The sequence below is a fragment of the Aythya fuligula genome, chromosome 28 (genome assembly GCF_009819795.1).
Source record: "Aythya fuligula isolate bAytFul2 chromosome 28, bAytFul2.pri, whole genome shotgun sequence".
Taxonomy (NCBI): domain Eukaryota; kingdom Metazoa; phylum Chordata; class Aves; order Anseriformes; family Anatidae; genus Aythya; species Aythya fuligula.
Window position 1 is genome coordinate 1,412,459 of NC_045586.1, and position 27,598 is coordinate 1,440,056.

Consider the following 27,598-nt stretch of genomic DNA (forward strand, 5'->3'; position numbering starts at 1 on the left):
GCTGCATCGCGGGGGCTCGGAGCCCCTCGGTGGGCAGCGAACGCAGCCGGCACCCCCGCACCCCCCCCTCCCTTGGGACCCCTGCGTGGGGTGCAGGAGGGTGCCCGGGTGGTGGGCGAGGGGTCCGCAGCTCGCTCCGTCCCCTCCCCACCCTGCGGTGCTGGGTGCGTGGCTGGGGGGGGGGGGGGGGCAGCAAGGTGCTGAGCTGCTCCCCCCCCCCCTCCCAGCCACGCTCACCTGCTCCCGGCGGAGCCCCGGCCGGATCCTGAGCCGGTTTATCTTGGTCCTGGTCCTGGCGCAGCGCCCTGAGCCGCCTGGGAGTTCCCTGCGATCGGCGAGCGCAGACACCGGCCCTGCTGCCCCGGCTGGGGCGAGAGGCTTCGTTTCCCTTGGGAGAGGGAGTAGAGCCTGTTCCCCCCCCGCCACCACCACCACCAAAGCCCGCGGGCCGCGGTGTAATAAGTGAGGCGGAGGTTTAAAAAAAAAAAAAAAAAGGAGAGAAGAATTAAATATTATCTGCACGGAGCCTCTGGGGACGGCTCTTGCTTAATCACAGCAATTCGGGATCGTGCTGGGGCTGAGCTGGGCTCCGAGGCAGCCTGAGTCAGATGCGATCTCCGGGCTTCTCCTGGGGATTTGGGGCTGCCTTTGTGCTGGGGGCGAGCGCGGGACCCGAGCGGATGATTTAATTAGCAGATGACTCCGTCGGAGGCAGAGGTAGCTCCGAGCTTGGTTGGTAAACCCAGAGGTGCCCATCGCCACGGGTGGGTTTGGCCTTTCTGCTCTCCTCCGCAGCGAGGCAGAGGCACAGATCCAGCCATCGGCCCCTCCAGGGCTCTGCCCGACCTCCGAGCGCTTCCCAGAACATCAGGCCCAGGATTTGGGGTGAATTCGGCTCCTTGCAGAGCCCGGAGGGGTTCCCTTCCCGCAGCTTGGGGTGCTTTGTGCTGCTGGTCCCGGTTCTGCCATGGGTTTCTGGGGAATTTGGCCACCTCGGCGCAGCCAGGAGAGGGGGGAAAGTGGGGTCTCTTGGTGGCAGGGGGGGACATTCAGCAGCCAGGGCTGCCCGTGCTGAGCCCCACGCCGTGATGTGGGGGGATGGAGCCTCCTGCTCGCCCCCAGGGACCCCATCCCATGGGGCAGAGGGTGCGAGGAGCTAACGGGGCGGCACAGCCCCACAGACGGGCTGCCATCCCCACTGCTCCTTTAACAGCACTCATCGTTCCTACAGGGACTTGGGGTCTCGGGGGCAGCCGCAGGTTCCCGTTGTCAGCCCAGCGAGGCTCCCAGGAACTTTCCTGGGATGTGGTGTGCTCCAGGAACACTCCTCCATGGCTGGCAGCGTGCACTGGTGTTTGGATGCTGAGCAGGGACCCAGTGCTGGCCATGCCAGGGGAAAGCTGCTCCATCCCGGGGCATTCCCTGCTGGAAAGGGTGACCCGGAGAAGGGGGGCTTCTGGCACGGCTTGCCTGGTGTTTGTGGGCTCTTCCAGGCTGGCTTCAGCCATTTGACTGATGAAATGTTTCTTGCTTGGATCAGATCGCAGACAATGGGGCCGGAGGGGACACGGGGGAAGGCAGGGAGCCCATCTCGCCGGCTTCAGGCACGGCTGAAGCAGCTCCAGGTCTTTGGGCTGAGCTGATTTGAGATTTCAGGTCTGCTTCCCCAGGGCCGGCGTGCCTGGCAGATGCTTTATGGCTTTATTGTCCGGCCAGGATGCTGGGCAGGGGGCCTGGGAGAAGCGTGCGGCGAGGGCACCGCCGTCCTTGCCTGGCTGTCCCCGGGGTCAGAGCCGTGGTGTCATGGCCCGCCAGCGGGCACGGGGTGACGGCACGGTGCCAAAGTCCCCACAGGGCCAGCTGCCAACGTCCCTGGCCCCGGACAGACCCCGTCTCTGCTCTGTTTCTCGGGGCTCTGAGACGCGGATCACACCGTCTGCCCGCCGCAGCCTTGCAGGATTTAGCGCCAGGCACTCGAGCGGATTAAGCGGAGCTGGGAAACATCCACAAGTGGGGTTGTTTACCCCGCCAGCGTCACTTTGGGTCGGGGCTGGTCCTTTAGGACATCGCAGGGCTTCCCGTGAGGCTGCCGGAGAGGCCACTAAGGTAAAAGTGCCATCCTGAACCACGCATGCTGTGGGAGAGCCCTCACCCCGTCTGTGCACCCTGCAGCCCCGCTCGGACCCCGTGCCCACCAGCGAAGCATCCCAGGACCGCGGTGTTTGGGTTCTCCTGCGCACCAGGACCTTGGGGTGGCCGCGGGGTCGTCACCCCGTGCCCGCATCCCCGCGGGAGGCACCGCCGAGGGAGATGCTGCGAGGCCGTGGGTGCAGGGCTGAGCCCCCCGCGTGGGGATCTGAGCCCAGGAGGGCAGAGCAGGAGCCGGTGAGGGGCCGTGGGGTGCGCAGGGCGCCGCAGTTAGGCTCCCTTGGTGCTGCGGCGTTTTGCAATGCAAATGGCTTTCTCTTTGCAGCCAGCCCTTCTCATGCAAATCCCCTGGGTTTGGTACATTTTCTCCCTCCGGTTCCAGACCTGCCGCAGCCATTTTTTTACCTGTGCATCCCGGCACGGCCACCGCCGCCTTCGCCCCATAAAGCAGACCCGGTGCCCGGGAGAGGCTGGGCTTTGTCCCGGAGCTGCGCAGTGGGAATCCCCCGAGCGCTCGGAGGGACTGGACGTTCCTGTGGATATTGTAACAATCCCGCGTGAGCGTAATTAAAGCTGACAGTTGGGAAGGGATATTAAACGTTCTGCATCCAAGCTGACGCTGAGCAATTTGAGATCAGAATGGGACCCCATGGGGGAATGGGATTAAGCTGCTCGGGCTTCCCATGGGCCTTTTGCGCGTCCCTCTGAAGCGCCTGCTTGTGCCGACGGACCGGGGACCTCTTCCAGCGTGGAAGTTTGCAGATTCCTCCTTGGGAACGTGGTGGTGGCATCTCCAGAGCCTCGTGGGACCGGGACTGGACCAGTTTCCCTGAAACGTCTCCAAAGCACGTGAGGAGGGTTGGGGCTGCTCCTGCAAAAGCCCATCTCGGGGGACTTCAGCATCCGACGGAGCCGAGCAGCCCCTGGCTTCTTCCCAAGCACGAGGCTCCCCAGAGGCAGCAGAAGAGACGCGGCGTGGACGCAGCTCAGCGAGGAGGTGCCAGGCTGGATGTGGCCCAGAGGGCTTGGGGAGAAAAGGGTTTGTGTTTGCGCTTCTGGAGGGAGCGTGCGGATGAAGGGAGCCGGGCGAATTCCCCCCAGCCCCTCGGCAGGCTTGGCTGGACGTGGCTGTGCTGTAGCAGGGGGAATGCTTCGCCGAGCGGTCCCCCAGCTCCTGCCTGGGGAAGGCTGGAGCCCGTCTGCCCTCTCCACGCAGAGGACTTCAGACAGCGCCCACAAAGCTTCCTGCACCTTGCACATCACCCACGGACACCCAGCGCCATGCTGCCAGGAGCCTTCTCCGGGACTCAACCACGTCCCCTCCCTGTCCCCATCACCTCTGGCTTTCCCGATGGCCTTGGGGCTCCACCGGGATGGTGGCAGCTGGCCCGGTAGGGGACAGAGACGGTGGCTGGCTGGGGATGGTGCCCATTGTGCAGAGCCAGCAAGGCGTGGTTGTGCAGCCAAGCGAGCAGACGTGCAGGGCGCTGGGCTCGGCAGACCCCAGCACCAGGACCAGGAGCTGCCTCCGGTCCCAGGCTGTGGCAGAGCTGGGGCTGGTTTTGGAGGTGTGACGGGGCTGGACAGGCTGTGCCCTGCTGGCTTTTCCACGGAGGGATGCTCGCTGTGCTGCTCCCTGCACCCAGCTCCCTGGCGGCAGCTCCAACAGCCCAAAAGTCACGGCGTGCAGCAGAGCTGAGGCTCACGTGAGGTTTTCTGCCTGTCCTTAAGTGTTTACAGACACCAGCTTGCGGTGTGCCTCAGTTTCCCCATCTCTGTGGCGGGCAGAGGTGTGCTGCCAGCCCTCGGGGCCCCTTGAGAGCACGAACAGCGTTGGAGCCGTGTGCCAGGATCCAGGACCCCGGCGTCCTCCCCACGGTGCCCACCACAAGGCTGCCCACCGCCTGACTCAGTTTCCCTTCTTCTGGGAGGAAGATGCTCTCCTCAGCGTGCCGGTATTCCCTGCCGCTATTCCTGCTTGTCTTCGCCGGTGGGAAGCCAGCTCTGGTCGGCGTGCAGAGGGTTGCATCCACACCCGTTTTGGAACCACATGAGAGCATCATCGTCTCGCGCCGCTATCTCGGTGATCGATCTGGATTCGCAGATGCTTTGCACCAGTGGTGGAAAGAGCACCACCGTGGTGCAGTGGTGGAAAGGCACAACCCGTGGTGTAAAGGCACGGCCGTACGGGCATTTAGCAACCAGGTGGAGCAGTTCAGTAGCTGGCCAGGCTGCTCCCGGTGACCCCATGGGGTTTGGGTTCTGGGTCTCGGTGGGCGCCCTCCAACCTGCCCCAGGGCAAAGCAGCCCCGGGCTGGTTCAAATCCTCCTTGGCAGGGATGAGGGGAGTGGAGCTGCCAGGCTGTGTCCCTCGGGAAGAGCTGCCTGCTGCCAGCAAATGTCCTCTCTTGGCTCTTGGAAGCTCGTGGTCTCGGGGACGGAGTGGATGAGGCGAAGGTCAGTGCCCCAGAGCATGGTTTTGACTGGGAAGAGGAGTGGGTTTGCCTCTCGGGCTTCTCCCTGGAGCTGTTTAAAGCGAGAAAGGTTTCCCGTGGAGGAGCACTTGGGTCTTTTTGGGGGGCATTTGGAGGCAAGCAATAGTTGAGGTTGGAGATTTGTGGACTCAAAAGGCAGGGGAGATGGCGGCAGCTTCTTTCTGACCGCCCGCAGGATGTGCGCCCCGGAGCCCCAGCCGAGCTCTCTCTGCTTTGAAGCCCGAGATGTGCTTCAGCAGCATCCCGAGAAGCCATCCAGTCTGGACTTGAAGATGTCAAGAGATGGCAAATCCTCTCCTCCCCTGGGGAGTTTGTTCTAATGGTTAATCACCTCGCTATTAAAAATGTGAGTTTTCCTCCTCATTTGCCTGTGTCTGGCTTTTGCTCCCAGCCCTCGGCGGTTGCTCTGCTGGCTCGCAGAGGCCGGGTAAGGCGAAGCCGCTTCTCCTCCCGCAGACGAGGCAACCATTTCCAGCTCCACCTGAGCCCCCGTGCTGCCGAACCGGCTCCTCGCTCTGCCAGGCAAACTCTTCTTTTTGAACACCACCAACAATAAAAAAAAAAAAAAATCCCTTTCTTCCCTGCTGGAGCGGCCAAGCCCCTCGTTCCTCCAGCTGCCGTGAGAAACGCCGCACTGCTTTGTACTTGGAGCCGGGCACCACGGCAGCTGCCTCCGCCTTCTCCAGGGACATCGCGAGGCGCCAGGGAAAGCTGGAAGAGTCCCCAGGGTGCTCAGGCTGCCCGGGGGCCATGGAGGTGCTGGGGGTGCCGGGCTTGGCGCTGCGCCCCTGGGGAAGCCGCTGCTTGGGGCAGGAGGAAGAGGAGCTCTGCCATGAGACCGTAGCCTCTGCTTGTGATCGAAGGGCCTGGGCTGTTCCCGTGGCTAATTGCCCGCTCCTGTTAGAAATGCCTGCGTGGTTTTTGTCCTGGTTCGTTGAGGGGTGGTCCTGTGAGGGGTTTTTGGGCATTGCTGAACCCGCGGGGCCGTTGGAGGGCTGTGATCCCTCAGGTCGCGGGGATGTGCCGAAATCCCCTCGTGATTTTGGCTGAGGTTTGAGAGACTGAGTCTGGATGGGGCCAGGACCCCGAGGGGATGCTGGAGGGGGCTGTGTCCCTTCTGTAGGGTCACGGTGAGGGGCAGCAGGGAGGTGGCACCGGCTGTGTAATGCCGGAGCATGGGGCTGGGGGCACGACAGGGGCGCAGAGGTCGAGGGTGCCGCACTGTTCCCTCTGCTGGGGCGTTCTGCAGCGCGATGCCACCAGAGCTGCCTGATGCCACCACGGCTCTGTGGGGGCTCTCAGAACCGGTGACACCCTCGGTGAGCCCCATCCCTCACTGGAGGGCTGGGCAGTGACATGGGGACAAGGACATCAACTCATGGTGGACACGTGCTGGGGTGCAGGACACTCGTGGTCCTCTTCGGCGTGACAATCCGGGCGGCGATGCGTCCCCAGGGGAGGGGACACCGCTCCTCCTGGCCGCTGCCGGGGCCAGAGATGCTTCTCTGCTCATCCCCTTCCCTTTTTTTTTCCCCCCAGCTCGGAGCCTCGGCGCGGACGCCCGACCCGTGAGCGGCCCCCATGCCGCGGTGGCCGCCAGCTGGATGCCGTCCCCGCCGCCCGCTGAGGATGCCCCGAGCGCCCCGGTGAGCGCCCGCACGGGGGACAGCGCCCGGCTCCAGCCCCAGCGCCCCTCCGGTGAGTCCCCGAGCTGTCCCCTGAGATCCCTGGGGACCGAGCTGTCCCCTCCTCGAGCCCCTCCGTGGCGCTAATGAATAGGGTCGGGGGAACAGCCCAGCCGTGGCCCCCCTGCGCCGAGCCGCCGGCCCTCGCATTGTTCCTGCCAGAAACCCGATGCCGGCCTCCCAACAAAGCCCAGAAGAAGGGGAGGGGGGGGGGGGGCTGGCAGGGGGGCCGGGGGGGTCCCTTTCTCCCTGCCCCTTCCCCCATCGCTCGCTGGGGACGCCGGGACGAGCTCCCGGCCCCGTTGCCATCTCCTAGACAACCGGCGTGGGGGGGCTTTTGTCTCCATAGTGATAAATGTGCGAGCATCCAGCATCTGGGACAAAAGGGTGTCCCCCCCCCCCTCTGTCCGTGTGTGTCCCCCCCCCCCCAGCCTTGCTTCTTTTTCCCCTCCTCGACCCCCCCTCCCCGAGGCCTCGGAAAAGAGGCCAGAAGACATTTGGGTTTTATTTGGGCGAAATGGCATCGCCCTGGGAACGCGCCCAACCCCGCGCACAGCCGGCTCGGCCCCCACCGCCGGCACCCCCCCGGCACGCAGCGGGGTGGCCGGGTGCTCACTCAGGGTGCTGGGGATCCCTTACAACCCCCCCCCACCCCACCCTCCAGACATCATCTGGGTGCTGACGGGGGGCTGCGAGCCCCTCAGTGGGGTTTGGGATGGCCCCGCAGAGGTGTCACCCATCGGGGGGACACTGTGGTGGCTGCCATCAGGGTCCCTTCCTGGTGGGAGTGCTCCAGGGGGGCTGCGAGCAGCTCCCGTGCTGCCGATGGGCTGAGGGTATAACGCAGCCATAAACCCCACATCATTCTCCCAATCCAGCAGAGACACGGCCCTATAAGCAAGCGCAGGTAGGCGTAAGGCGCGCGTCCGGGCGGATTTACGCAGCAGCGGCGCGCAGGGAGATGTTGGGCGCTGCTGCACCGGGCTGGGGGCTCATCCGGGGGCTCCTGACCCCATCCTCGAAGCCGCCCCCCCAGCCTGGAGCCCCCCCCGGCCCTGCTGTGCCCATGGGGGCTGCGGGGCCCGCATTGATCCGGGTGTGAGATGCCGAATCCGTGCCGGGAGACTTGTTCGGGCAGAGCCCCAGACTGCAAGCCGGGCCTGCAAGCTTGCCTGCGCCAAGTTATTCATTCTTTTTTTTTTTTTTTTTTTTTTGTTGTTGTTTTTGGGTTTTAAGTTTGGCCCCCACCCCAGGCACTCTCCTGGCAATTAAAATAACGATGGTGATGTTCATTAAAAGGGTAAATCACCCGAAACAGCGCAGTTAGAAGCTGAGCGCTAATAAAGGGAAAGGTGGTGGTCCCGCACCCAGCTGGGGTTTAAAATAGAAAACGTCCCAATATGACCCAAATTCCTTCATCCTTTCCCCTCTGAAGTCCTGTCCCCGCTTTAAACCTGGATCCACAGGGACGGGGCGGGTGGTGGTGGCGTCCTGGTGGTGGCAGTGGGGACACCCTGGGGTCCCCGGGCACAGCTCCGGGGGCCGCGACGGTGCCACCGACCCTTCCCTGTCCCCTCCGCAGGTGGGCGCACCGATTTCTCCTGAGCCGAGCCCAGCCCAGTGTTCAAAATAGAGTCCCTCAAGGTGACGGTCGACTTCCTGAAGGTGCCCCTCGGCCTGAAGAAGCCCCCTTTGAAGGAGGCCTTGGCGGCCATCCCGGGGCCGGGGAGACCCAAGCCCCTCGGCGTGGAGCGGCACAAGCCCCGGCGCGCCGACACCATGGACAATGAGTCGCAGTACTCGGGCTACTCCTACAAATCCGGGCACTCCCGCAGCTCCCGCAAGCACAGGTGAGAGGAGCTGGCGTGTCCCCGGGGGTCCCCTGTCCCCAGCGTGGGCGCGCACCCACCCTGCTCCCCTCTCTGCCCCTCTCCAGGGACCGGCGGGACCGGCACCGCTCCAAGAGCCGGGACGGGAGCCGCGGGGACAAGTCGGTGACCATCCAAGCGCCGGGCGAGCCCTTGCTGGACAACGAGTCGACGCGGGGGGACGAGAGGGTGAGGATGGGCAGGGGGCTGCCGTGGGGGCTGCCGGGCTTTACATCGCCTCCATCCCTGCTCTGGAAAGGGGCAGGAGCTGGCCCTGCACTTAGAACAGCCCCAAAACAGAGCCAACCTCGGTGACGCGGACCCAGCCCACGTTGGGGCTGGGAATTGGGGAAGGGGACGACTCCAAGAGCCCCGGAGGGTGCTGCCGAGGGTGGGAGCTGCGGGGGGGTCCCGGCGTGCCTTGCCCGCCCCCGGGGAGCAGTGGAGCCGGTCGGGCTGGCCCTGGGCAGGCTGACAGCACCTCGGGGCGCTGCCTCCGTGTGCCCGCGGCAAGGGCGGGGGAGCCAGACGAAAGGGGACGGGGAAGGGGACGGGGCTGTCGTGGTGTGGGCATGCAGCTGGGGTGGGCACGGGGTGCCCGCAGCTCCCTGCCCGCTGCCCAGGGTGGAAAACCACCTTTGGGATCGGCTCCCTCGGGATCTGCTCCCTCCGGATCCGCTCCTGCTCCTTGCTCGGCGCCTGCGGGGCAACGCCGGCTCGGCCCTGCCAAGGTTTAATAACCCCAGCCCCGTCCCTGGGAGGATCAAACGGATGAGCGGGTTTGTGCAGCCGGTTGAGCTCTCTGCTGCTGGTGCAGGACCTGCAGCCCCCGGGACGGTTCCTGAAGCCCAAATTTCAGCAAAATCCCCCTCTGGGATGAGAGCTGCTCTGGACAGGGCACTGCAGCGACGACGGGGACCAGGCTGGGCGCCAGCTCCTCCAGCCACCGCAGAGCACAGACCCTGGCTTTAATCATCTCCCAGCCACCTACACGGGCACCTCCAGCTCTTTCATCTTCCCCCAGTACGGAGCCGGTGCCGCGGGTGCTGCCTGAGCCGCTCGAGGCCGCCCGCGCGCTCCTGCAGTGTCCAAGCAAAGCACTTGAAAGACGGCCTGGAAATACGGACCGGTCCTGCGGGGGCGGCCAGCACCTCTCCGTTCCCCCTGCCTCCAGCAAGTCCCCGGCCCCGGGGGTTATTTCGCTGCTCCAGTTTGGGATGAAGTTGCCAGCCTGCAGAAATTCCGGGAGGAAAAATCCCAGCTTTGTCACGTACAAGGAAACCCCCGGCTTCGGGAACGCCGAGGTGCTGTGGAGCAGGACGCGAGGACGGACAGATGGATGGACAGGCCCTGGGTGCGGAGGGGCTCCGCCACCTCCCTTTGCTGAAACCACGTTTTAACTGGGAAGGGATCAAAAAGGGACGTCTCACTTCCACACTTGCTTTCCACACATGGCTTTGGTGAGAAAAAGAAATGGATGGGGCCAGGTCGGCCACGCTCTGGGATTGTGTCTGCTCCCGGTCCTGTTTTTATATGGGACAGGCTGCGCTGGCTGCTGGGGAGCTGCTGGGGTCTGGCGCCTGCCTGGGATTGTGCTGGTGAAGCTGGAGGTTGCATGGAGAGGTTTTACAAGCAGGGAGTACGTCTGAGAACAGAAAACAAACAAACAAAAACCAGCAAAAAAAAAGCCAAAAAAAAAAAAAAAAAAGCAGACTTAGCTTTAAGAAACTGCCCCGTCCCCCTGGCAGAGATGCGTACCCCAAAAGGGACTGCTGGCGAGCCGGCACGCGGCCACGAGCCCCGATCGCCGTCGATCTCGCCCTGCCCCGGCGCTGGAGCAGGCAGCGGCAGCCGGCGCGGAGGAGGCGGCAGCGAGGGTGTGTTGGGACGGCGGCCGGGCATGTTGGCTCTGGCCCCGCTAATGAGGGGATTTGCCTGGAAACAGGATGCCTTCCACTTGCAAAGCCGCTCTCGCCCGCGTCGTGCGCGGCGGGGCGGAGAGGTGGAGCGCGGCGCAGAGCCTCCGACGGGGATTTCCTGGAGGGTCCCGGCCGATTCGCCGTCCCCCCCCCCAGCCCCGGCTGCTAAATGGGGGTGATGGCACCGGTCAGCACGCCGGGCTTGGAGGTTTGGGGGCCGGAGGGGGTTGCCGGGTTGGGTTGGGATCTCGGGGTGGCAGGGCCCTCCTCCACGTGACCCTCTCCCCTTCCCCAGGATGACAACTGGGGCGAGACCACCACGGTGGTGACGGGGACGTCGGAGCACAGCATCTCGCACGATGACATTACGCGCATCACCAAGGACATGGAGGACAGCGCCCACCTGGACTGCTCCCGGCACCTGGGCGTCGCGCTGGCCGGGGCGCTGGCACTGCTCGCCTTCCTCACGCCCCTCGCCTTCATGCTCCTGCCCCAGCTGCTGTGGCGGGAGGAGCTGGAGCCCTGCGGGACGCCCTGCGAGGGGCTCTTCATCTCGGTGGCCTTCAAACTCCTCATCCTCCTGCTGGGCAGCTGGGCGCTCTTCTTCCGCCGCCCCAAGGCTTTCTTCCCGCGCGTCTTCGTCTTCCGGGCGTTGCTCATGGTGCTCGTCTTCCTCCTCGTCGTCTCCTACTGGCTCTTCTACGGCGTGCGCATCCTGGACTCGCGGGACCGCAACTACCAGGGCATCGTGCAGTACGCCGTCTCGCTGGTGGACGCGCTGCTCTTCGTGCACTACCTGGCCGTGGTGCTGCTGGAGCTGCGCCAGCTCCAGCCCCAGTTCACGCTCAAGGCCGTGCGCTCCACCGACGGGGCCAGCCGCTTCTACAACGTCGGGCACCTCAGGTAAAGAGGGGCGGCAGGGACAGGGATGGGTTGGGGGGGACTCCCGCGGGTCTGGGTGAGCTCCAGTGTCGGTGCGGGCTCCGGTGCTTGCAGGACCGCGGAGCAGTCGTGGTGCTTGTGCGTTCCCGTGTGTGTTTTGTGTGTTTGCACGCGTGTGTGTCTGCATGCGGGTGTTTACGTGCACACACACGTTTTTATGTTTCTGTGTGTGCATCTGCATTCGTGCGTGTGTATTCGTGCTTGTGCATTTGCACCCGGGTGTGCACACGCTGCGTCCCGCTGCATCCCGGCACCGGAGGAGCCGTGCGTGTGCCCGCAGCGAGACCCCCGTGCTCCCTCCCCGTCCTGTCCCGGCTGTGTGCGTGCCCCCGATGGATGCTAACCTGCTTTTTGTGCCCCCGTGCCCCTGCAGCATCCAGCGAGCGGCCGTCTGGATCCTGGAGAACTATTACCACGATTTCCCAGTCTACAATCCTGCCCTCCTCAACCTGCCAAAATCCGTCCTGTCCAAGAAAATGTCCGGGTTTAAAGTCTATTCCCTTGGCGAGGGTGAGCTCCCCCCGTTCCCTTGGCTTTTCCTCTCGTTCTCCCTCCTCCCATCCCGGTGTTTTCCCCTCCGAAGGCAGCTTCCCGGGCCGGGCTCCGGGCGCCGAGCCGGTCCCTCTGGATTTGCGTGCGTTTGTCCCGGCCGGCGCGGGCGAGTCGGGTGCCGGTTCCCAGCCCACACCAGTAACGCCCTGCTGCAAGCAGCAGCAAGTCGAGCGCGGCCGCGGGACGGGGCTGTGCCGGCAGCGCTGGGAGGTGTGAGGAGGGCGGGGGGGGGGGACCCTGGGTGCCCGCTCCCCCAGTTCTGAGCTTGCCCCTTTCCCTGCAGAAAACAGCACGAATAACTCCACGGGGCAGTCCCGGGCCGTCATCGCCGCGGCTGCCCGCAGGCGCGACAACAGCCATAACGAGTACTACTACGAGGAGGCAGAGCACGAGCGCAGGGTGCGGAAACGCCGCGCCAGGTACGGGGCCGTCAGCGGGGACAGGGCCCTGGGGACCCCCAGGAACCATCCCAGGACCCCCCTGGGGTGCCAGGAGGGAGGGAGCAGCCCCGGGGCCACCTCCAAGAGCTGGAGCTGCTTTTGGAGCAGCACGTCGCAGGGTGCTGGGTGGTGTCCCCGCAAAATTGCTTCTGGGGTATGGGGCATGGGGTGGAGCTGTGGGGCAGGGGGGTGGCGAGTGGCTCCCTCGACCCCCAGGGCTCCTGGGGACCTCAGGACCGGGCTCTGCTGCCCCGACTGCCCTGCTGCACCCGTGGGCTGTGGTCTTCATGGAGACCCCGAGTGGCTGCAGCTGGAGGCACCGCGGGGTCCCTCAGGTCCAAGCTGTGCCCCATCGGGGCCGCCCAGAGCAGGGGGGCTCAGCACCACGTCCAGAAGCTTTCGAAGAGCTCCGAGGAGGAAGCCCCACAGGTTTTTTCTCCCGGCAGGCTCGTGGTGGCGGTGGAAGAGGCCTTCACCCACATCAAGCGGCTGCAGGAGGAGGACCAGAAGAACCCGCGGGAGATCATGGACCCGCGGGAGGCAGCCCAGGCCATTTTCGCCTCCATGGCCCGGGCCATGCAGAAATACCTGCGCACCACCAAGCAGCAGCCCTACCACACCATGGAGAGCATCCTGCAGCACCTCGAGTTCTGCATCACCCACGACATGACGCCCAAGGTGCGCGGGGGCGCAACGGGACGGGACCCAGCCACCAGGGTTTCCCCACCTTGACTCGGGGAGGGTTTTGCCCACGGCGTGAGAGCACCCCCCGGCAGGACGAGGGGTAGGGGGGGAGGCTTTTTGTGGCGCGGCGCAGCCGGAGAAGCGGGCGTGCCAGGCGGCGATGGATGGGGGCAGGTTCCCAGCTGCTGGACCTGCTGTGCTGGGATGCTTTTCCTGCAGGACCTGCTGAGCAGCTTGAAGCTGAAAAAAAATATATATATTAAAAAATAATTAAAAAAGGCAGAGGTTCACACGTCCGTTCCTTCCTGCAGGCGTTCCTGGAGCGGTACCTGAGCGCCGGGCCCACCATCCAGTACCACAAGGACCGCTGGCTGGCCAAGCAGTGGACGCTGGTCAGCGAGGAGCCGGTGACGAATGGCCTGAAGGACGGGGTGGTCTTCGTGCTGAAGCGCCAGGACTTCAGCCTGGTGGTGAGCACCAAGAAGATCCCGTTCTTCAAGCTCTCGGAGGAGTTCGTGGACCCCAAGTCGCACAAGTTCGTCATGAGGCTGCAGTCGGAGACCTCCGTGTGAGCTGACGAGGGGTGGAGAGGGGCCGGGGGGGCCACCCCGCCTCGTCCTCCCCGCCTCTGCCGAGGCTCAGCGAGGCCGCGGCCGGAGGGCAGGACTGCGGCAGGCACCTGGAAGCAGTGCCCGCGCCTGGCCCCGCCACCAACCTGTGGCCACCGCTCGCCCTCCGGCTCGGGTCCCCGTCGGGCGAGCCGAGCCCCTTCCTCCTCGTCCCCGCGCTCCCCGAAACCCAGGTCCTTGTAGCAATCCCCCAGGAGGCGCATCCAGCGCAGGACGGTGTCGCGGCCGGGAAGGCGACGGCGTCCCTCGGTGCCATAACTCAAGGGCTAACCCTCCGTTGAATTTCCTTCACCAGCGTCTTTGCAGCGCGGCCGGGTCTGGCGGACCACCCCCCCCCCAGCCCCGCGCTTTCCCGTTTTCTACCTGGCGACTGTCCTGCCTCTGGCCTTAAAGCACCGCCCGGCGTCCGGGGCTGGTTTTTAAAGAATCGAGACTTTTGGAGTATTTTGCAAACACCTCTGCGATCTGTGGCTGCTATGAACCCCTCCCCGGCCGCCGGGGAAGGACCTGAAGCGGCGATGCTGCCGCGGGCAGGTCCTCGCCTCCCCACCGTTTTCCACGCTCGCCTCTTAACAAAAGCAAGAGAAAGTCGGGGTTTTAAGGCAAAAAGCGGCTTTTCGGCGGCGGTGTGTGTGCCCCCGAGGAGATCAGCGTCCCTGCAACCCACCCTGCCAGCTCCGAGCACGGGGGGGGCTTTGCACCGTTCCTGCAGCGTGGCAAGAGCCCAAATCGTGCTGGAGTGGGGCAAAAATCATCCCAGCCTTGTCCGTGGCACCGGGCTGGCCGGTGAGGGCGAGGGGTTGCGGGATTTGGGGGGCACAGCACCCTTTGGTTTGCTGCAGAACGGCCCTAAGCACCCCTCGGGCTCCGCTGCTGGCCCCGGGTGGCTTCTTTGCAAAGGGTCTTGGGTCACCAAGGTCCAAAATCTGCGTCCTGCGGTGGAGATGGGGACGTGGTGGCCCCCGGGGGGGCTGAGCGAGGGGACCCCGCAGCGCTCAGACCCACGCCACCATCGCCGTGGGGCACCAAGCGCCTGCAGGGCCCCCGTGCCCACAGAAGCTTTTGCCTTCCCTTGGTTTTGTTAAGGTTGCAAATACCTCATGTGTTTTGTTTTTTTTTTTTTTCTGTTGTTTTTATTTGATTTTATTTTTTTCATCTGGCTTTTGTGCTGGGGGAGGCTCACGGGGGTGACCGCGGCACCCCGAGCCATTTGGGCTCGCTCGGTGGCGAGACCTGCCAAATTCCCTCGCTGTGACGCACACGTCCCACCCCAGGGGGGCTGGGGGCTTCCCCAGTAAATACCAGTACCGGAGAGAGGCTCCCCAGTGGATTTCAAGGGCTCGCCCAGCACAAGCTTGTGGGGGGACGCAGCGGCGGGGGGTGGGGGGCACCGCCTTTCTGAATTCCTACGAAATCTCCATTTTTCTGGAGTTTCTGTGTTTTTATGGCCCCGCCAGGTCCCCGCCGTGCCAGCGTCCGTCCCACGCCAGCTTCCAGTCCCGTTTACACCAGCACCGCCGCGCCGGAGCCCCCCCGGGTGCCGGAGCCCCTCGGGGGGGGCTGGTGCCGCCGGGAGCCCGGTTTGGGGGTGTTTTACTGCAAAAAGACTTCAGTGAGTGAGAGTGGATGTTGTAGGCCTTGGGGGGGGGGGCGGGATTTTCCACTTGGAGTTTAAGAAGAATTCACCTTTTTTCGTTCTTTTTTTTTTTTTTTTCCGCAGAGCCGAGCCCTTGTGCATGCGTGTAGAAAATTGTAAAATGTAAAATTGTTTTTTAATATATAAAAAGCTTGTTTTTACAGTTTGCAGTGGATCGAAGCATTATGGCAGTGTTAGGAAGTTGGTTTTTTGTCTTTTTTTTTTTCATAGAGGATCTAATTTTTTTTTTTTTTAATAAAATAAACCCGTTGGACATTTTTTTTTTTTTTTTTGGCTTTATCTTCCCCCCCCAAACCCACTCCAAACCCTGCTCGGTGTGGGGTCGGGGCCGGATCCAGATCCGTGCCCTGCAGCAGCAGGAGGCGGCCTCCAGAGAGCGCTCGGGGAAACTGGTCCCTGCCCTAGGAGGATGCTCGGGACTCTTGGGGCCAAGGTTTGGGGTTTGGGGCGCCAAGGTTTGGGGTTAACGGAGCCAAGGGTTTGGGGTTTTAGGGGTTTTATGGAGCAAAGGGTTTGGGGTTTTCTGGAGCCAAGGGTTTGAGGAAAGATCTGGGGGGTTATGGAACCCTCGGTTGGGGGTTAACAGAGTTAAGATTTGGGGGGTTATGGAGCCCTTGTTTTGGGGTTTCTGGAGCCGAGGATTTGGGTTTTATGGGGCTAAGGACGGGGAATTTATGGGACCAAAGATTCGGGGATTGTGGAACCAAGGATTTGGGGTTTATGTGGCCAGCAGTTTGGGGTTTATGGAGTCTAAGTCTTAGGGTTTTGGGGTGACACAGGTTTGGGGTTCATAGCCCCACATGCCTGGGGCTTATGGGGCCAAGGATTTGGAGCTAACGGGGATGGGGATTCGGGGTTTGCACAATGAAGGCCCTGGGGTGCAACTGGAGAAACTCCCAAACCCTTCGGGGCGCAGCCCCCACCTCGTCCCCCTCGCAGGATGCGCGCCCTGAGCTCAGAGGCAGCGGATGCGACGGCACCTGCGCCCCCAAAACACCCCCCCTGGCCCCCCGCTGATTCACCAGCACCGGGCGTCAGCGTTTCCTTTGGCTTTAGCACCTTTTTTCCCCCACTATCAGCCTCCCCGAGCATCACCTGCCCACCTCCCTCCCTGCACCTTACGTGGGGCTGTGCGCTGGCACCGGGGGGAGCAGAAAAAGGAGATGCCAAGGCAGGGACCAGCTTAACCCAGGGACCCGGGGATGTCACGGTGTCACCGGCCATGGGGACAGCATCCATCCAGCTGCACGCATCGGGAGCTGCTCGCTTCCCTGCGATGGATTTTTTTGCTTCTCTGCCCTTCCCGGGCTGCCACCCACAGGGTGCCCCCATGGTTATTTCCAGCCCTCGCCACCTTCCCTTTTCTCTCACCCCGCCTTTGCCCCGTGATGACTTCAACGCTCAGCAAATGAGCTGCCGGCACGGTAGCTGCGTGGTTTCCCCCCCACCACCCTTTCCTGTGACTAATTAATCAGCCAAAAAACCTCCTGCCCCCGCAGCCCCCCCTTTTTCCCTCCGCGTGGGCCCGCGGCCGCCTCCGCTCCTTCCTAGGGCCAGGAAAAACTGACAGCTCGGCTGCGTGGGGTGCAGAAAATCCAGGATTTCTGGGGTGAAACCCGGCTTTATTGGCTCAGCCGTGCCCCCCCCCACAAGCCCTGTCCTTGGGGGCCGTGAACGCTGCGCCCAGCCCCGTCCCACGCGGGTCCCCGTCCCGCTGGGTTTTGGCGACGTGCCGGAGCATCCCTCGGAGCGAGGTGGTGCATGATGTTCACGTCCCCCAGCATCCACGTGTCCCCCCGCTGGGTGTCTGGTCAGAATTTGTCCTCCTGGGGTGGCCTCGTGCTCCATCAGGTTGTCCAAAAGCCGCTGGCTCCCCTGGCCGGCCCTCAGTCGGCACCAGGCTCCCCAGAGCAGCAGGGATTGCTGGTGGCCGCAGGGACAGCTGGCTGCTGAGGTCAGGGAGAGGCAAAAGGAGGAGATGAGGGGGCCACAAACCCTCCCTGGGGGTCACAAACCCTCCCTGGGGGTCCAGGGCACATCAGGAGCATCCTAAAAACCTCCCCACACAGCGCTTTGGGTGCACACCGTGCCCAGAATTGTGCCCTGGGCTGGCAGCTGCCAGGAGAGGGGGGGGGGGGAATACCTGGGAAGGCAGCGGCTGTCCTGGGGGGGGGTCCGGCTGGCAGAAGGTGGTCTCGGTCAGCTCCTGGGCATGGGGGTTCTCTGCCCCTTTCCTGTCCTCCTGCTAGAGAGGAGCAGCAGCACAAGGAGGTGCTGAGCATCCTCACCACTGCTGCAGCAGGTGGGGAAACTGAGGCACAGGAATGGGGGGGAAGTGCTGGAGCAGCCCCCACGTGCCCGGCTCACCTGGGCAGCGGGGATGATCAGGGCGGTGTCGTGCTCTTGGACAAGCGCATCTGCAACGCAACACACGGGGCCGAGTCAAGGCACTAGGAGCGGGCAGAGGCTGCGCTAACGAGCGTTGCCCTAACGAGGAACCCGCTCGCGGCTCACCTGAGAAGTCGCTGATGGAGGTGGTTGGCTCCCGCGTCCCTGCGGGGCAGGGCAGACACACGCATGACATTAGAGAGGCTGAAAAGCCATTAATAAAACAACAACAACAACAAAAGCACACAGCGAGGTCCCGCTGGGATGAGGAGTGAGCAGGTTTGGGTTTTGCTTGGCGAGGCCACGAGCTCGAGTTTGTGCCAAAACAGAGAGAGGCCGAAGCTTCGTGGCACAGGGGAGCCCAAAAGGTGCAAAACTGAACAGAAGAAGCCTCCTCCAGCACGAAGCCTCGTCGAGCCATGCCAGCATGGGTGGCATTTTGCTGCTTTTCGTGGTGCTCTGGGGCTGGGAGGGTTTGCCACCACCCTCTGCTGCTGAACCCATCGCGGGGCTGCCCCAACCACGGGTGCCCCGGCGAGGAGCTCACCTTCACCCTTGGTCCTCCGGTAGGTGAAGAAGAGCACGAGCAGAGCAAGGAGCACAAAGATGACAGGGGACCAGTACTTGACGGGAACTCCTGACCCATTTCCTATGGGGAGAGACTGGAGATGGGGGCTTGCTGCTAGCAAAAGGGGGTCAGGGGCACTGGGGGGGCTGCAGGACCCTCCAGGGCTGTGGCATTTGGTGGCACAGCCCCGAGCCACATCTCGTCCTTGCCCCATGGCACTCACGGGTTTGGTTCCCCAGGCTGCCTGCTTGCATCGGCGCGGTGATGTTGGGGGGGTCCCTGGTCCAAGTGGGGGTTGGAGAGGCCGCAGGCCACGTCTTCATCCCATCCACGTCCCTGGTGGCCGCGGTGGGGTCTCCCGTAGCCTCTGGGTTGTCATCGTGCTGGATGACGTTCTGGTCCCACAGCTCTTCTCCTTTGAGGGTGAGTGCTGGGCGCAAGGCTCGTTAATTGACGCTAGGGCCGAGCAGCCCCAGCGACACCAACCCCGCACATCCAAATATTAGGAACTCGAGGTAGGACACTGAAACCTCACACCAAGCAGCACGTGGCATCGGGGCTGCACAAGCCCCACCGGGATCCTGATCCTGAGCAGCTCACCAGCGGTGCCAGCGTGGTGGCTGTGCCATGGTGGCACAACGGGGCCACGGCTCGGGGACACCCAACTGGTGCCAGGGCCGGGCAAGGGGCCGGGTGGGCAGCGAGCATCCCGGCTGTGGTGCTGGTACAGAGCTGGGCTTGAAGCTCAGAGCCAGCAGCGCAGTGAGGTTGGGGTTCACAGCAGAGCCCTGGGTGCTGAGGGAGCTCGGGGTGCCCAAAGCCTCCCCCTGTGCGCAAGCCAAGCCATAAAGCAGGAGGCCGGAGCCACGCTCCCCATAAAATATCAGGGCCAGCACCCTGCCCTGATGCAGGGGCTGCAGTGCCCTGGGCAGCCATCGCGGCCTTGCACCCCCGGCCTTCACGCCGCCCCCTCTTCCTCTTCCTCTTCTTCTTTCTTCCCTCCCAGCCCTGCAGGTGGGGGCACCCCGAGGCCCCGTGTCACCCCCCCAGCCCCACTCACCAGCCCCAGCACCAAGCACGGCGACGCAGAGCCACCTCCAGCCGGCTCCGCTCGCCTCCATCCCCTCTGCCCCTCCGAGCCCTCCACCGCGGCTCCTCGCAGCCGAATTTGCAATGCCTTCCTTCCCCTTTCTGCCCAGCCAACGGCTTCCTGTGAGCACAAAGGTGCTGCCGACATAAAGCGATGATTAATGGGCAGAAAGCATCCCGGGGGGCACCGCCGGGGCTGCAATGGGGTAAGGAACGGCGCCCCAGCCATCACCAGCGTGGGCGAAGGAGGTGGCGATGCTCCAGCACTGCCCCGGCTCCCTTTGGGCCCCTTCCCGGTGTCACCAGTGCTGCTTCGAGCCCTGGACGTTGCCCTGGTGGGCTGCCACAGGGGCAAATCCCTTGGCAAAGCGTGTGGCCCACTGAGGTTTTTTATTTTTTAATGGATCGGCAGAAATTCAAGAAAACACAAAAACAAGTCTTATCTGGCTGCACCGTGAAAACGCGGAGAACAAAGTAACACCACGGGTTAGTCACTAATAAGACTGTTCACCCCCCCCCCCCCCCAAAAAAAAAAAAAATATGCAGACAGAAATTGAGCTCAGATGTGTCTCGCATTTTTATTCCAGCAGCTCCTAGAGGGCTCTCCTGTGCCAGGCACTTCAAAGAAATCTCCGGTTTCATCCCTGAATAATTTACTATCCGCACAGACAAGACAAAGAGCAGGGGGAAGCAGCACGCACAGGAAGAGGCTTCCACGGGTGCGGCGTCTGTCTGGAAAACCGACGGCAAGGTGCACGTCCTGCTCAGCACCAGCTCTGCTGGGGACGATGCAGACCCGGGCACCGCGTCCTCCCCGAGCATCCCGACCTCACCCGGTCCCTGTGGGGACGAGCCCGGGCTGTGCAGCCGCTACCACCCCATGCAGCATCTCGGAGAGCTGCTCTGCTCGGCACAGCTCTGCCTGGAAGCTGCCTAATGCTGCAGCTCCAGCACCTCACATGCGAGCACATCATGCAAGAATAAAACCTCGTGTATAAACACACCAAAGGAGGTGAGCACAGCAGCACCAGCCACGCTTCTTGTTCCATTTTCCTCCAAGACCACCTCCTGCCTGCCAACGACCTCAGACCACTTCCCACCTAGCAGAACCTCATGCAGGGCTGCAAACAGCTCGCTCGTGGCACTAAGAAAACCCCACAAGTGGTGGGGGAGCTGCGAGGTCTCCACCAGCTCCTCACAAGCACCAAAGGAGCAAGCACAAGTGCTGAAACCACAGTGCGCCCTTATCTTATTCCTTTACTGTGTTTTTAAAAGTGTTATTTTTACTTTCTCTTTGTCCCATAACCGAATAAGTCAAAGTATTTGCACAGTTAAAGAGTGTAGTAAAAAAACGTGGCTTTAGGACTCTTCTCAGGTCTTCCCATCCCCTCGCGCAGCCTCCTCAATGCTCCTCGCTGCATGAGCATCCCAGGAGCAAGGTCTCTGCGTGGCAGGGCTGGGTTGGCAGCCACAGATTTGTTCCACATTTCTCTGGCCAGAGAGTGCAGAAAGAGGATCCCGAGTCTCACCAGGATGCCAAAACACGGGCAGAGCTCCTGTGCCAGACGAGCGTCTCTGCCTGCACCGCATCCCCCAGACGCTTATGTCCTTGTGCCGAGGCCGGCGTGACCGAGGCGATGGTGCTGAGCCAGGAGGGGATGCCACAGCCCGGCGTGCTGGCACCATGAGCAGGGCAGGCTCACGGGTGTGCTGGGCTCTGTCTGCGCCGTGGCACCCAGCTCGCTGACCGGTCAGTAGAGGCTGATCCGCTCCTAGCACCCCAGCGTGCTGCCGCCCAGCTCATCCACCTGCAGTCACAAACAGACACAGCTGTACAAAGCTCCCAGCAGCCGATGCCTCTGGTAACATCAGAGGAGGCCCTCAGGCTTGCTCAGAAGTGCTGGGCCCTGAGGAAAAGCAGTGGCGACCCCTCTGGCCTTGCCCCGAGCCCCTGCCCCCAGCACCAGGGCGTTGCGATGCGCTCAAGGGATGAGCTGCCCCTTCGCGCTGCCTCCCCACCACGCTCAGGTCCCATTTCTGCCCCCAGGGTTTTGCCTCCCCTCCCCAAGGGAGATGGCCATGAGCACCAACGCACCTGGGCCATGTTCTGGACGGTGGAATAAATGGTTTTGGAGGTCTCTACCTCAGGGGCCGGCGTCTTCTTTCGGTCATTTTTCTGTGCACAAGGGAAATCCTGCATTTGCAGAAACAGGTTTTTTTTTTTTAATGCTTCCAGGGCGCAGAAGTAATGGCTTGGAGAGCCGAGGCCACCTGAATTTGGTGGGGCTGGGGACCAAGGCCCTGGTGACATGTGGGGAAGCACAGGCAGGTGGCTGTGGCTTTGACAGCTTCTCTGGGCTGTCCCCTTTGCTGTCCCCAGGAGGAACCAGCAGACAGAAGCGGGGCCGTCCTGCTGCCGTCCTCCCCCCATATCCCCACCACGCGTCCCCTGCCCTGTCCCCATCCCACGCAGGGACCCCAAAGGGGTTGCCAGGGGTGAGCCCACAGGGACTCACCTGCTGGGCAATGCCGACCTCAGCGTACACCGTCATGTATTCTGCTGCCACCTCTGCAAGGAGAAAAAGGGGCAGGTCAGCACCGGAGCCGGCTGCGGCATCCCCGGTGCGCACCCAGCTCCTCGCCGAGGGCTGGGGGACATCCCGGCATCAACCCTGCTGTGCGCTGGCAGCCAAAGACAGTCAAAGCAAGTAGCTAGTGAAAAATAGCTTTTTATTTAAATAGAAGATGTTTTCATGCCTTAGCCGCTCCGTTTTAAGCCGCAGCCATTGCAGCAAGAAGCGTTGTCAGTCTTTGTCTCGTCAGACAGAGGATGGGGGGATTTTTTAAGTCCTTCATAACCCTGGTTTGGGGTCAACAGTTCAGTGCCTGTCATTTGAAATGGCCACGGGGACCTAGGCCTGCACAGAGAGGAATTTTTAGGGGAAGATTTTGCTGTTCCTGGTGGGAGAGCTGGGTCCTGCTTCTGGAGAAAGCCTCGGTCCTGCTGCTGGGTGCGCCTGCACACCCGGCCCGGGCGCACAGAAACACGAAACAAAGGGCAGCAACTGCCCCATTCACGCCAGCTTTAGCTCAGCTCATCAACAAGATGAACACATAAAAAAGGCGAGGGAAAGCTCTTCTGGGAAGGCACGGGCACATCCCACCGCTGATACCGGGAGAGGAGACACCAGCAGGTGCTGCAGCCTCTCGCTGCACCCGGCCTCTCCGCTGCAATTGTGTCCTGAGTCCTGGGCATAGACCCGAAAGCGATGCCAAGCTCTTGGGGAAACCTTCAAGCTCTGCCCCCAAAGCCCCCCAGCCCCAAGGAATCCAGGCAGCAGCTTTTAGGGGCGGCGCAGGCAGGCAGGAGTCGCTCAGGCTGGGCACGGTGCTGCAGCGGGGCCGTTTCACTTCTCTGCACCCCCTCTGCTGCTGCTTTCAGATTGTCCCCAAAGTCCCTCTCGTGCTTTGGCGCTGTCCTCACGGCTCCGCTTTCTTTCCTTGGGGAGGGCACAAAGGTCTCCAGTGAGGGACTGGGGCACAGGATGGCTCCAGCAGCCACAGCATCACCTGGGGAGGGGGTCGGGGCCGCCTGTCCCTGTCACCGTGCGTGCAGGATGGGGGCACAGGGAGGTGCTGGGGGCTCACCAGCCCCAGCCTCGAGCGCTACCTGGGCTCAAGGGAGGATGGACGACGACCTCCAGCACATCCCGGGGGGGTTAAAGCTTTTGGGGGGCTGTGAGAGCGGCTACGCTGCGGTGCCAAGCCCTGGGGGTGGCTGGATTCCCTCCTGATCTTGGTGACCAGCCTGTCCTCCCCAAGAAAATTGAGGAGGGAAGGAAACGCCTCGGGGGGGGGTGCCTGCAAATCCTACCTGTAGCGGGAGCTCCGGGTGTGGAGGGGTTGAAGATCTTCCTGCCTGGGGGAGAAACGACACCCGGCTCTGTCACCAGCAGCCCACGCGCAGGGATGCGCTGCAGAGGCTGCGACCTGCAGGCAGAGCCTTACCTCGGAATATCAAGAAGGCCAAGAGGACAGCCAGGATTATTATCGCTATGATCACCGTCACGGCTATGATGCCTGTAAAGCTTCTGCTGTAGGTGTCTGGAGAGAGAAGAGGGTCCAGCAATCACGGAGGAGTCATTTGGGCACATCCTGAAGCTCATCGGCCTCTTCCCAGCGTCAGACCCGGGGGAAAGGAGCGCAGCTTTCCTCTGACCCCCGCTCAGCCCTCCCCTGTTCAGCAGGAGCTCTTATTTCATGGGGACGTGGTGCAAAGCTGGCAGGAGGTGATGCATTGCACAGGGACAAGCGACTCTGCTCTTGCATCTCCCAGGCTCTGCCTCCCCATTGCATTAACAGTTCCCTGCTCCGATCCCAAACTGGGACATTCGGGCACTGACCCAGACTTCCCCTTCCAAATTTCCTCAGGTAGCAGAGACAGTGCACAGACACTGAGGATGCCCAGAAAGCCTGGATGTTCACCCCCTCCCAACAAGCTACAGGAAGAGATGAACCGCTCCGGCCTCAGGCTCCCCGGCCTCCAGCGCAGGGTCGGGGCAGCCCAGTGCCAGCAGCGCTGGCTCGGGCACCCTGTGACACTTGGGGACAGGACGTGGACGGGGACAGGACGTGGACGGGGCAGCACGGCAGCTCACCGGTGGCAGCAGAGTGGGTTGTGTTTTCTGGCAGCGCGGCGTGGGGAAGAGAACAGGGACAGGGGAGAGAGGTGAGCGCTTCGGCAAAGCCCCCCACCCCGGGGGGGGCCGCACTCCCTCTGCTTTCTGAGAGCCTGAGGGGCACCCGGCTGGGATCAGGATGCATCCCATCCCCGCCAGCATCCCCCGGCCCCCATCCCTGCATCCTTTGAGGGCTCTCACCTGCGCAGACGGCGGCGGGCGAGACGGTGACATTGCGGCTGCTGACGGGGTTTCGCACCGTGCAGGTGTGGGACAGCACATCCAGCTCTCCCGGCGGCGGCTGCTCCTCCTCCACCACCAGCTCGGCCTCCTCAGCATCCAGCTGCTCACCATGGCTCCAGGAGAAGGATGTGGTCCCGGGGGTGTTCACAGCGCAGCGCAGGACATAGCGGCAGGCGTCGGCCGAGCAGTTCCGTGACACGCAGGTCACCTCCGGCTCCCGCAGCACGCCTGCAGGAAACGGGGAGGGCTCTCAGCACATCTCCCACCCTTCACTCCTGGCACGAGGCCGAAACATGAAAAGACACTCACTGTGCACCCGCAGGGTGAAGTTGGCTCTATACACGGAATTTTTTGCTGTGTAGGTACCGGCATCTTTCTTCCCCAGCTGGGAGATGGTGAGCGATCTGCCGTTGTTGGGGAAGGTCACACGTGACTCGTAGGAGTTCTCAAAAAATGAAGGATTGAGAGACTCTCCCAGTGTGATGGTAAGCATGAGCTCTCCATTGAAACTCCAGCCCAAATTTTCTCCTTTCAGGTCCTGAAGGTGAAACGTGACAGAACCACCCTCGGCTCCATCCACTTCTAATGCACACACTGGGGAGAAAAACCAGGCTGAGCCCCGAGCACGAAACAAAGGGGGTTTGGGGGTGCTGTGCTCAAGGGGCAGGTTCAGTCCCATGTGTGGAGCCCCCCCAACCTTAGGCTTTTGGGGTTCTTTGGGGTCCAGGCCCCGATTTGCCCTCCAGCCAGCGCAGCACGCGTGGCACGAGGACGGCAGGTGTATCACCGTGGCTCTGGATGTCAGGGTGCTGAGAACCAGCCCCATTATGGGGCGGTTCTGGGAGGTGGGGGTGTCCCACGTGTTTCACTCCAGGATGAGATCCCGCAGCAGGACCGGTGATTTCGCGTCCCGCAAGCGAGCGGCACGTGGTTGTGGCTGCTCTCAGCTGCGAGACCCGCGCTGCTTCGCAGGCCCCAGGAGCATGCAAGGGACAAAGCTCCAAGGTGCAAAGCAAAAGCCGCAAGGAGGAATCTGTGACGGTTCCAAAAAAAACAATCAAGCAGGTTCCCTTTTCTCGCAAGGAAGACAGCCGAGCTCGTCTAAATCAGCAAGAAAGCAGGTGGCTGCTTCTCTGATTTTGTGACTTCTTCCCTCTTCTGAGGAGGAAGAAGACACATTGCTGCTGTTTTGGATACTCCCAACTCTGTGCTGCCCCAGCTGGGCTAGGCTGGGAGGGGGGAGGTTTCCCCACCAGAGCCTGGAAAGGGTGGATCGTGGCCCCGAGACGCTGCTCTCTTCCCAAGGGTGCTCTTCTTCGAGGCCAAGCAAAGGCACTCCTGCCCGAACCCCCCTGCCCCGGGGACCCCTCCGGGGACGCGCTTCCCCCGCTGCAGGGAGGGGAAAAAGTTGGCAGAAGAGATAGTGCTCAGGAAGGAAATGCTGCAGGCTGGGCGCGCACAGCCTGGGGGCCGCAGGGGCTCCTGTGGTATCCTTGCTGCTTTCCCCCTGCACCTGACAGTTTCTCTTTTGTCCACAGCCACCTGCAGACCCTGCCCAGAAGTCTTGGTTAGGAAGAGAGGAAGAGCAAAGCAGCATCTCCAGCCGACGTGGGAGCAAAGCCCGTCCTGCACCAGCGCCTGGTTAAATCCTGAGCCACCCCACCAAGGCTTGGAGACAGCTGGCTGCAAGAGCCAGATGGGAATTCACACCATTTTCCCTTCCAGGCCTCCCTCGATATTACTTCTGTGCCCATGAGTTCACGAGACTCGTGGCGACCAACGTCCCAACATCTGCAGCGGCCTGAAAACAACCAGAGAAAGCTCCTCGGTCCAAAAACAGACCCGTAACGAAACCCTGGACACGCAGCAGGCTCAGAAACAGCATGCGGGCAGCCACGGGGAACAGACCCCGCGGTTGCCACGGAGCAGAAGGGCAAAAGTGCACATCTGGGGCATATCTGGCAGCAGCTGGACAGGGCACGTTCACCCGTTAGTGGGGACCACGCTAGGATGGGGGCAAGGACCAGGTCTGGGACATGCTGGGTGTGATTCGCCCATCCCTTGTGGGACAGCAGAGCTGAGCCCTGATAATGGGGTCAAAAAACGAGCCCTGTCCCCACGTAGGGCATTTGCACCGGCACACACCAGCTCGTCCCGGGCTCTCCGCTCTCGTGGGCATCCCCAAACTGCCTCCACCCGTGGGCTTCTCCCCTCCCTTCGTGGCACCCGGGGAAAGGAGCATCCCTCCCTTACCTGCTGGGCACAGGAAGCAGGCGAGGAGCAGGCACACGAACACCTCCATCGGAGCACGGCGCGCTCTCTGCCCTCAGCTCTCTGGTGTTGCTTTGTGGCGACAAAAGGAAGAAGATCGCGCTACGCCTTTCTCACTTCCTCCAAACAGCTCTTTAAGACCCCTGGACTGATTCAGTGGGGACTGGAACTTTTGTAGATTTTTCCAGCCTCAAGCAGCGTCCCCGGGGCCATGTCTGTGCGGTTTGAGGGTGCCCAGGCTGCCTTCTGGGGCTCCGGATGCTCTCGCACATGAGGACAACTCTCCCCACCCTCTGCCCCCCCTGCATCCCTGTGACCCTGAAGGCTGTGACAGCCCCGTGGCCACACGCTTATCTCTGACTCCTCGTGTTCCCTAAACACCCAGGGAGATGCCCTCCCGGGAAAGAAGACAGGAGAAGACACGAGAAAGGAGGGTTTGGGGGATTTCTCCATAACGGGACCTCGCAGGCGCTTCCTGGCTTACCTGCTGGAGGTGGCCCTGCTTTAAGCCCCATTTGGTCAGTTTTGGGATGCCCGTCCGTAACATCACCCCCGCTGTTCCTCAGAGGGGGCCCAGGGGAAGGAGCCAGGCAGCTGGGGCAGGATTTTACCCCATGGGATATTCCCCTACCCCCCGGGGCAGGGAGGAGCAAGGGGCAGCAGAGACCAAGTGTTACAGACTGAGCATGGAAAGGCTGGGAGTGAACTGGGATGAAGAGGAGGGTGAGGGAATTTTTTTTTTTATTTAATTGTTCCTCACTATTCTACTCTGTTACCAAGTGATAATAAATTAATTTTCCCCCAGTCGAGTCTGTTTTGCCCATGACAGTGACTGGTGAGTGCCCCCCTGTCCTTGTCTCAGCCCAGAATAATTTTCCAAGTATTTTCTGCTCCCGTTCTGTTGAGGAAAGGGTGTGAGAGAGCAGCTGGGTGGGCTCCCTGCAGCCAGCCAAGGGGATCCCACTGCCTGACACCACACAGCAGTGTCCAGCCCGTCACGAGGAGGAGTAAGGTGCAAGAAAATCCCATGGAACATGCACAATGGAAACCAAAACAGAGAAACACAATTTCCAGGCAGTGTGGCAACCGTGACAAAGTGCATGGTGGTGACAAGTGTCCCAGAAACCAGCCCCGAGGGAGCAGGGGGAATTGCGGGTCAGTACTGATGGACCCACATCATCCTTTGTGAGGGGCAACGAGATCCAAACTCTCCACCCCCAAAAACTGTCCGAGGAACACCTCCACCACCAGAACTTCCAGGGTGCAGCATGACCCTGGTGTCATACTGAAATTCGGGCGAAGGAAGTGAGCTGGCGATGTCTGGCTTTAAAATCGTGCTGG

The 27,598-nt window shown here is 62.4% G+C and overlaps 2 protein-coding genes across 3 annotated transcripts; one reads left to right on the forward strand and one right to left on the reverse strand.

Moving 5' to 3' along the window:
- Window positions 1–8,037: 8,037 nt before the first annotated feature.
- VANGL2 (VANGL planar cell polarity protein 2) lies at window positions 8,038–13,402 on the forward strand. 2 transcript variants are annotated; one of them, XM_032204511.1, is made up of 7 exons: window positions 8,038–8,178; window positions 8,265–8,385; window positions 10,411–11,018; window positions 11,431–11,567; window positions 11,893–12,028; window positions 12,496–12,727; window positions 13,045–13,402. In XM_032204511.1, the coding sequence occupies exons 1-7, from the start codon at window positions 8,108–8,110 to the stop codon at window positions 13,303–13,305; spliced, it is 1,566 nt and encodes a 521-aa protein (XP_032060402.1). In that variant the 5' UTR covers window positions 8,038–8,107; the 3' UTR covers window positions 13,306–13,402. The 2 variants fall into 2 exon arrangements, with proteins under 2 accessions (XP_032060402.1, XP_032060403.1); XM_032204512.1 differs by having other exon boundaries at window positions 11,431–11,561.
- A 7,434-nt stretch (window positions 13,403–20,836) lies between these two features.
- LOC116499534 (SLAM family member 9-like) lies at window positions 20,837–26,804 on the reverse strand. The gene is made up of 8 exons (XM_032204288.1): window positions 26,742–26,804; window positions 26,240–26,329; window positions 24,296–24,524; window positions 23,945–24,214; window positions 23,073–23,168; window positions 21,581–21,633; window positions 21,160–21,258; window positions 20,837–20,872 (listed from the first exon to the last, which is right to left on the reverse strand). The coding sequence occupies exons 1-8, from the start codon at window positions 26,802–26,804 to the stop codon at window positions 20,837–20,839; spliced, it is 936 nt and encodes a 311-aa protein (XP_032060179.1).
- Window positions 26,805–27,598: the final 794 nt, after the last annotated feature.